At 38.6% G+C, this 9,500-nt stretch overlaps 1 protein-coding gene across 1 annotated transcript; it reads right to left on the reverse strand.

The window, feature by feature from the left end:
• Positions 1 to 2,883: 2,883 nt before the first annotated feature.
• On the reverse strand, positions 2,884 to 7,251 carry LOC140792696 (ubiquitin-conjugating enzyme E2 27). The gene is made up of 5 exons (XM_073143847.1): positions 6,858 to 7,251; positions 6,411 to 6,459; positions 3,491 to 3,650; positions 3,295 to 3,384; positions 2,884 to 3,184 (listed from the first exon to the last, which is right to left on the reverse strand). Exons 1-5 carry the CDS (start codon positions 7,039 to 7,041, stop codon positions 3,077 to 3,079), a joined length of 591 nt encoding a protein of 196 aa, XP_072999948.1. The 5' UTR covers positions 7,042 to 7,251; the 3' UTR covers positions 2,884 to 3,076.
• Between the last annotated feature and the right edge of the window lie 2,249 nt (positions 7,252 to 9,500).

Genomic DNA, 9,500 nt, shown 5'->3' on the forward strand with positions numbered 1-9,500 from the left:
ATAAATATAATAATTTTAACGTACTTTAGATAAAGATAAAAGGGTCGAATGATAAATATTCATATGGTAATACTTTTGGATAAACTTTCAGTGTAATTATTCTCATATTATATGGCTAGCATCCTCACAAGGTAATCTAAGGACAAGGAATTCAATGTCAGACAGATAGAGAATAATATCTGTGAGATGAAAATGAGGGGAACTCATCAAATCATCACTCCCACAGATCACATGTTGTATGGGGCCAAAGTGGGCATTTTCCAAAACACTTTTCCTTCAAAGTTTTTGGCACATCTTTGTGTTTGTAGACAACCACCAGCTTAGCTTGGATTTTTGCACTGGTTGCTCATTTTTTTGCAGTACTTCTGTTTGTTTGTTGATGGAGACTGATGACAGTCAGTGGTCTTCTCCACAAATTATCTCTTATGATTTTGATCTATTTTTAACTCTTAATGTGTACTTTAAATTTAGACACTTAAATCTTTGATAAATTTATAGTACAAATTGCCAAACTGCTTGACTATTATTAGTGCTAATATTTTTTATTATAAGCAAGATGCTAAGTAAGCAAACTCATGAACTATCTATACTCTTATTAAATCAGATTTTATTTTTATTGGAGTAGTAAGTTTTTCTTTTTAATATCTCTGTTAATAGTTGATTAATGATTGCAACTTGGTCTAGACTAGACCAAGGAGGTGGAGTGAAGAGCTTAAATTTAAAATAGATTGAACAAATTAAAATAGAGCTAAATCACATGGGTAAACTTTATTTTAACATAAAAATAAAAATTAGAAGTGTAGATTTGGAAATTTCTTTTTGCATTAATTTTTTTTAAAAGAATTATATAAAATCTTCTTATTGTACTTTTAATTTAAGCACTTAACCTCCTCCGGTCTAGACTAAAGTATAATAGTTATTTTTTAGGATAATTTTCTTTAGACCCTACTGAACTATTATTATTTTTTCACATATAAATATTTTTATTACTCACATGCACATTCTAAACTAACAAAAATATTAATATATACTCCTTGAACTAAGAAAAATAAAAGTAATTATATGAATCTCTAAACCAAAATATTTTTTGGATCAGTTACGTATATGGTAAACAAAAGTTTAAGAAATACATACAGAAAACAGTAATAGTTCATGGGGTTATATTTGACCAATGATGAACATTTTTATTAGAGACAAATTTATAGAGAATTGCAAAACAAATATATAAAAAAATATACTTTTGTTATATTTTAATTATTTAAAATCTGGTTGATATTATTTTAAATTTATTAAAAAAAAATTAATCCAATCATCTACAACTTTATTTTCTAATAAGAATATTAAAGTTAGATATTTAAATTAATTAAATATGAAAACAAGAGTAATTGTTGTATTGTAGTTCAGATCACAGGGGGGTTAAAAGTTAAATAAATAAAAGAGTTTCATAACCTTTTTTCTTTAAAATATTTTGGTCATCCACCACTCACATCAATCAAGCATTGAGGTATCTATCCAGAGTTTGCGTTCCTTCCACTGACTCAAGAATTCTTCTCTTCTAGAACTCCATTTTGGTCCACTTTGATGGGCATATTTATTGAATGTTTTTGGAGCCGTTAGGATTTGGTACGCTGACAAAAGCAGCACGGAGACCAACGAGCCTATCATGGGCCATGGCAATGTTTTCACTCAAATGATTTGAGGATAAAGAAAGAAAAAAAAATTAGCCCTTTTTATAGTTCAGCTGAAGTTTAATGTGCCCATTAAATTTCTTATAGTTCTGATCTATCTGTAGTTGCCTAATAATCGTTAAATTTAATACAGAAACATTTAATTTCTGGTTATCAGTTGAAGAAATAAATTTTCTTTTTGGTGCAAATATGTGAGGTTTATATTTCTTTCACCCAAATTCTACTCACAATTCTAAATTTTGGAGACCCAAAGTTTAAAACTTGGCAGTCTTGATAGAAAAATCACCGTCACCGTCTAAGTTCATGTAACTACAGGTTTAAAATATATAATTTTCCTCAAAAAATGACACTGAAGCTTTAGACTCTCATGTTCACTTGACCATCTAACTATCATGAACAATTTCTAACAATAAGAGAAAATATTTTGGATAAACTTGCAACTCATCTTTTATCCAGTAAAATATTCATCAAACTTGAAAAACAAAAGCATAAAAAGAATCATCAAACAGAGGAAGTAGTAGTAGTAGCAGCAAATTAATATGGTGTGAACTCTGGAACAAGCATGACTGACCTTTGTATCCACTCATTCATATGGGTGCCAACAGCCCTGTAAAGTCTTGGTGAGAATTCATTCAATGCAAACATACCTACCATTGACTTGTGATTCCCTGGCCCTGGAAATGCAAGGCATCTGTGTGTGGAAACTTCTTTTGAGTTATTTTTGGGTTTGGTATGTTACCAAATAACAAGGGACTAGTGCCAGCCACCATTTACAGCATCTAAGTTCAATAAGGACTAAAATTTGAACACTTGAAATTTTGTATAAACTCCCAATCCAATTATTTTATGGCTGCATGAAATAAATATGATCAAGTTCCAGTACTTATAATGTCCAGATGAATGTAATGGGTACACAAAGAACTCCGATTACATTTTACAGCATCAACAGAAAATCTTGAAAAAGAAAAGCAATCTAGTTGAATCTGAACAAACAAAAAGGAAAAAAATAAATAAATCCATGACATTCAAAGAACAGAAAGAGGAAGAACTTTTTTCATTGCTGTTTTCATTTCTCATAGACTGCTGCAAGAATAATGGAATAGCACTTTGTGAAAGAGAATCAACCTCCAAATAAAGAATGCAAAGTCAATCTTAACTCTAGAAGTCATAGCCAAAGAGGTGAACATGAGAGCGGTAAGAGAAGAAAAGAGAGGAATAATTTTATAAGGAGAATTGTAAGGAAGCATCACTGTTACATTCAGCAGACTCAGATCTATCAAACCACCTCCATGTCCAAGTATTTGAGTATAGAAACTGAGTCAGAATAAAATGGGAGAAGAAGCTGCTGCATTCTCTAAAAGGTATAACTATACACTTCACATTGATCTTTAGCAAGAGCAGAGCTTTTCGAGAGCCATGTTCTCATCACCGTTGACGCTCTTCAGTGTGCTCCTTACTAATTCTTCAGGGAACCCCATTTCCACCAGCTTCTGCACCTGAAATTGTAAAAGATTAGGTTACTTTGATAAGATCTCTGTCATCAACCTTGTAAAAATACCAATTACCAATGATGTAACTGTTAATTAAGAGAATGTGTAATATGTACCTTTTCCTCAATTCCAACAGAGGTCCTTTTAGCAAAGGCCTCTGTCCAGTAGCGAGCTGTAGCAATGAAGGTTGTATAATCCCGTAGGTACTGCAGTAATGAAGAATGGAAAGAGGAGTGATCAACAAAGAAAATTATGGCATATCTCATGGGGGACCTCAATCATAGTAACAGGAATAAGGGGCATGGACCTAACCTGTTGAGCCACAACAGCATCTTGCGGATCATCAGGTTCAGGCGCAGAAAGAAGAGCCTGAAGGGAAAGTAATGCTGTCTTCAAAGTAAGAGCAGGGCTCCATTGATCTTTCAGAATGTCCAAGCAAATTGCTCCATTTTGACTGCTGATATTGGGGTGCCTAGAACACAGAGATGGATGGACAAATAATGGAGGCATGATTGATGCTGGAATTGAACTTAAAGTCATATGGAGGTAAAGCTATCCTTTAAATTGTAAAATATACAACAATTATGCCGCTGTTGGTACCTTCCGGTTCTCATGATTCATAAGACATGAACTAACTTATCCAAAAACAGCTGTAACATATAAGTAGTCTCTATTCTAATTAGAAAATTTAGATCCAAGAACAAGAATTAAATAAGCCAAAGTTTTCTTAGAAAATAATAGGACAATTTGAAAGCCAAGCACTAGCCCTGTAAAAGCTATTAGGTTTCCACCAGCAAGTAAACAATAATAGCTGTTGATAGATGAAGCAGTAATAGATATCTCAGGTTTACACCAACACTGCCACCAAGTACAGAGAAATTCAGATTAGCCACCAATCAACCAAATTATAAAGGCAAACATCTGAATTCACTATAACTACGAGTTTTAGGAAGTCACTGACTAAAATAGTATCTGAACTCACATCAGGAAGCTAATAAGGTTAACTCCTACTGGAGTAACACACCAATGTTTGTTGATTCAAGCTAAGATCCTAATCCTTTTAGCCAGAATATAGAGTTGCTCAGCCGATCCACCCGGCCCAAAGTCTCCATAACTTGCCCAAATTTTCCAGGCCAAAATGCAACTTAAAACCGAACTAGGTTTGCCTGATCCTGACTAGAAGTGTATTCAGTTAGGATAAGGTTTAATGTTTCCTGGACCAAACTCCAACCTCAACCCAAAAACCAAAAGTGCAGCACAACCTAAAATCTTCAATCCGCAACCCGCAATCCTTGTCCACTCCTTCAAATTGCTCATCCGTGACTTCCAACTCAACTTCTCCTTCTCCCTTCTTAGTCCTCGCCCTTTCTCTCCTCATCTTCCCCTTCTCCCTCCTCGCCATTGCTACCAATCTCCTCACGCTCATTTGTGGCAGCCCCCTCCACTACCTCTTTTCCAAGATTTCAAAAATCGGTATCGGGATCGGGATCGGCCGTCCGAAAAAACGATACATATCGGCTGTATCGGCCGCCTATATCGGATCGGACTATTTTAATTAAATAAAATTCTAAATATTATTAAAAATGTTGAGAAATTTCTAAAAATTTTAAAAAAATTATAAGAAAATAAAAAATAATAATTACTCACATATAAAGCCTAAAAAGTAAAAATATTTTTTTCTCCCTCTCTTCTTTTCTATCCCTCTAACTGTTAGTCTAAAGTATTCATTCTCTCCCACACTCTTTTTTTCTATCTTTTTCTTTCTCTCTTTCTCACCCTTTTTTTTTAATCTTTCCCTCTCCCTCACTCTCTCTTCCTTTTTTCCTCTCTCTCATACCCTTTTTTTTAATCTTTCCCTCTCCCTCACTCTCTCTTCCTTTTTTCCTCTCTCTCATACCCTTTTTTTTTAATCTTTCCCTCTCTCTCTCTCACTCTCTCTTTCTTTTTCCCTCTCTCTCTCTCTCCTTTTCTCTCCTCCACTCGGGATCGGCCGAAACTCGAATCCTTGCTCTCTTCCTTCACCACTCCTCTTCCTCTTCTTGCCTCCAACTCGTTACCTTCGCTGCAAGCACAGCTTCCCAAAATAGGTAACTTAGAAATCAGGCTTGGGGTTTCTCAATCCAAGGGCCAGCCCAAACCCGACAAGCTAAGCCAGACACGAAGTCAACCCATGAACACCCCTACCAGATTATTTAAGAAACTAGGTAGATTTACAGCATTCTCTCATGAAAGTTCGCATTTACTATCTTTTTCCTTGTTATAAGGCTAAAGTAAAATGCTGACTCGGAGGAAAGTAATATTTCCCTCCCATGTAATAAAATAGTACCATACTTGGTCAAATGGAAGAATCCACATTGTAGTAACTTTCAGCTCCTGATCAGGGCAAGCTTCGACCCTATGACCAACTGCCTTGCAGTTAGAGCACACCATGGGCACCCATGATCAACCACCTCTTCTTCCATGCCACCATTGCCCGATTCAATCCACCCAATTATCTTCTAATGAGGTCAACCACCACAAAATACAAGACATAAATTGAATATCATTTAAATAGCTCCAGCACTTCTATTAATCCAATCTCACTCCAATTACCTTATCTTCATGTGGAGAATGACTGATCATAGTGCTATCAAAAAATATGACGTTCTATTTGCCTTCAATACTTAGCCTAATCACAGTTAATTAGATGTAAAAAATTTCGCAATTAGCTAAGGAGACGAACTAGAACAAGGTCAACATCCACTCTCATTTGACTAGATGAAGCTCAATTACAAATTAAAAATATTCAAACTTAAAAAAATCATATATATGTACCAAAAAGTTATGCATTCTTTACAAATTTAGATATGCTATGTGTAATAACAACCTGGTTTCTACCGGAACAGGCAACTAGACAACAATATCTTTGAAAAGGAATTAAAGGAAGGAAACATAAACAATACGGTATAACAAGTTAAGAGTTATCAAATGCCAGTCAAAAATATTGCAACTGTCAGTCAAAAGTATTGACAAATATCTAGCAAATAAGACAGCTAGTCCAACTCCCAACTATGCAAATTGAAAACGTGATACAAAACTATCCATCAATCTGCTACAGTTTCCTGAATTAGCAAGTAACTAGACTGCAAGGTCACCATAGAAAATTCTACAAAGAGAATTGAGATGCAAAAAAGATAATGATGCTTAAGGCTTTCAAATTTCAAAGAACCACTGAGGGTGAAAAGTTCCATACCATACTTTCGTTATGAACTGCATTTTAGGAGGCTCAAAGGGATAGCCACCTGCCAACCAATGATGCAACATCATCAATTCTAAATTCACAATTTAGTATAATTCCACAATAGTTATAGCAACTTCCATATGTATGCACAACAATAAACATCTGAATAGAAAAGCCACGGACAAGCACTGCAACTGAGTTGAACATAGTAGAAACTAGAAAATTCACAATTTTTTATTACAATTTGCACTCAGATGCTCTCGGTGAATATATCAATAAAAAAAATTCTGGATAACGATTAGGACGATTTATAAACGACCGCACATCTCAATTGAAATATTAATCTAATTAAGACACAAAAACTAAAGGAAACCCACATCAGAAAACGCAAGATTTGACCGGACTAGACCCCTAAGGAGGAAACTTTCCGACAAAATCAATAAATCTCAAGTTCCATACCGGGCAATCGGATGTCGATCTTGAAGATACCACCCTCATAAGGGGTGGCGACGGGGCCGGAGATGGTTCCCATGAGGTGGCAGAGATCGCTCCCACCTTCGCAGAGGTCGATGCTGACCCCAGAGATCGCCTTGTCGCGGTTGCACTCCGCGAGCTCCTTCTGAACCCTAGACACGTCCAGCATCCTCCCGATCTCGTCAAATCCCCCCAAAGAAAGATTTCTAGATATAAACGCGATGGAAACTTAGACGAGAGGGAAGAGAAACCCTTCACGCTTCGCATCTGAAGGCTTCCTTCCCCCTCCTTTGGGAAAGAGAGAGAGAGAGAGAACGAGCGAGCGCCTGAGGCAGTGGTTGCGACGTAAATAAAGGGAATAAAATTAGAGAGGGTGGGTAGGTTTAAGATGATCCTGCGAAGCGGTTTTAGTTTAGAGAAAATTGAATCCGAATCCATTTTATATCGGGTTCCAAATTGGGATCCAAGTTTGATGATCCCTACTGTTTTCTTCTTCTTTTTTTCTTTACGAAAATTTGTAGACATATAATTTATTAAGCTTCAAATAACTGTTATAATTTGGTATATATATATAAATAGGAGATATATGATGATAATTCTAAAACAAATCCCATACTTGGTTGAGAGCATACTGACTAATAATAAAGCCCGGGTATCAATATGTTACTATACAAGTGCTCAAGTAAATAAAACAAACGGAGAGATATGACATTATGACATCAATCCTAAACAGGCCATCAACTTAGCCTGCAAGGGCAGCATAATAATAAAGCTCAAATGCAGGAGACTTGGACTTGGAGCACATCTCATAAATAGTTAGTCATTTGGCTCTTCTCGTCCAAACTAGACACAACATAAAAATGGAGGCGCCACCAGCGACGACGGGAGGAGAAGATGTGCACCAGAGGAGGGCATCATCGTCGAAGGTGTCGGAGCCGGAGGAAGCAAAGCATACCGTAGCGGGCAAAGGAAAACCTAGGGAGGCCAACAGATCCTGGGCTTCTGTAGCGGCGAAAAGCAGAAAAGTTCCAGTAAAACCGGGAGCTATACCGGCGGAGATCCTGGCTAAACTTCGCAACTAGCTGGAAGACAGTGTGGTGATCGACCCAGAGGTGCTGGAGAAATGCCGGAATAGGTGGAAACTATCACTATTCGGTAGATTCCTGGGTAAGGGCATACCGCTGGCTTGGATGAAAACCATGTTAGCTAAGCTATGGGCGGGGATAGAAGGATTCTCGGTCTCAGACATGGCAGAGGGATACTATGTATTTAGATTCGAGAAGGCAGAAGATCTGGATCATGTGCTGATCAATGGACCGTGGACAATTCAAGGGCAAGTTCTCAACCTTATACCATGGCGTAACAACTTTCGGCCGTCCCCTGAGGCATTCACGACAGCGCCGGTTTGGATACAGCTCCATAATCTTCCGCAGGAATACTGGGAACTGGAGGCACTTATTCCAGTTGCAGCCTTCTTTGGCAGACCTCTACGGGTAGATGAAACAACCCTAGATCACTCCAGAAGCAGATTTGCCCGGGTGTGCATCGAGGTAGACCTCAGCAAACCTCTGAAAACAGCGGTTTGGCTTGGGCAAAAGGAAGAAAGAGTAGACCAAAGAGTGTTGTATGAAAGCATCCCAAAATTCTGCTTCAAGTGTGAGAGGATAGGGCATAAGGTGGAAAAGTGCGAGGTCACAGCCAAAGAACAAGGGGTTGAGCCGCCGGCGACAAAAGACGGCGAGGGAGGTGGCGAACAGCAAAGTATAAACCCTAACCTGCCAAAGGACTTCAAGGAGGAAGACAACACTTATTATGAGCCTTGGTGCACCGTCCAAAGGAAGCCAAGATGGCAGGCTACCCAAAGAGGAAAAGGAACCAGCTACGCAAACCGTACCCCGGCAGGGGTGGGGAAAGATCAGGCTACCATAGAAAAAAAGAAAGAAGGGGCAAAAAAGCATAGAGAAAGGAATCAATATCCACAGAGCTACACTGCCCACGACAAGGAAAGGAGTGCAGGCCAACACGACAAAGACCATCAGCAGGCCAGCACCAGTAGGAAGACGGATGATCGATTTGGCATAGAAAGACGTCTACGTTGCCCGCACGCTTCCCATGCAGACCAAGAGTACGTAGAGAAGATGAAGAAGGTGGCGGAGTCTAACCAAGGAGAAGAAAGAGCAAAGAAGGAATCCTCGAAGCCGAGGCCAATCACGTCAGGAGGTGTGGTAATTAAAGACCGAGCGCCGGGGCCCGCGTTAAGTAAGCGAGCCAATGGAGAGAAACAGAAGGAAGTACGGATGGAGGAACCCGAAGGCGACACCGAGGGCGATCATTTAATGCTAGACGAGATGGATCTGGATGGCGGATATCGCAACTTGACAGGTGTAGGAGCGGTGAAAGGAAGAACTGCTGTTGTCCAAGGGATAACAGTGTTGCTGGGCACGGGAGACCAGCGGGCTCAACGGTCGGCCTACGTCAAAACAGTCAGAAGCCTTGGAGGAGCGCGATGGAACACCAGTGACTATCCGGCTCACTTTGTCCAAGATGGACTAGTCTCGGCCGGCTTTACCCCTACCTCTGTGCAACAAACAAACCCACCGGGAAAACATGGGGAAACGGTGGCTAGAG

This window comes from Typha latifolia, chromosome 7, assembly GCF_019914945.1.
Source record: "Typha latifolia isolate L0001 chromosome 7, TyphaL0001v2, whole genome shotgun sequence".
Lineage (NCBI taxonomy): Eukaryota > Viridiplantae > Streptophyta > Magnoliopsida > Poales > Typhaceae > Typha > Typha latifolia.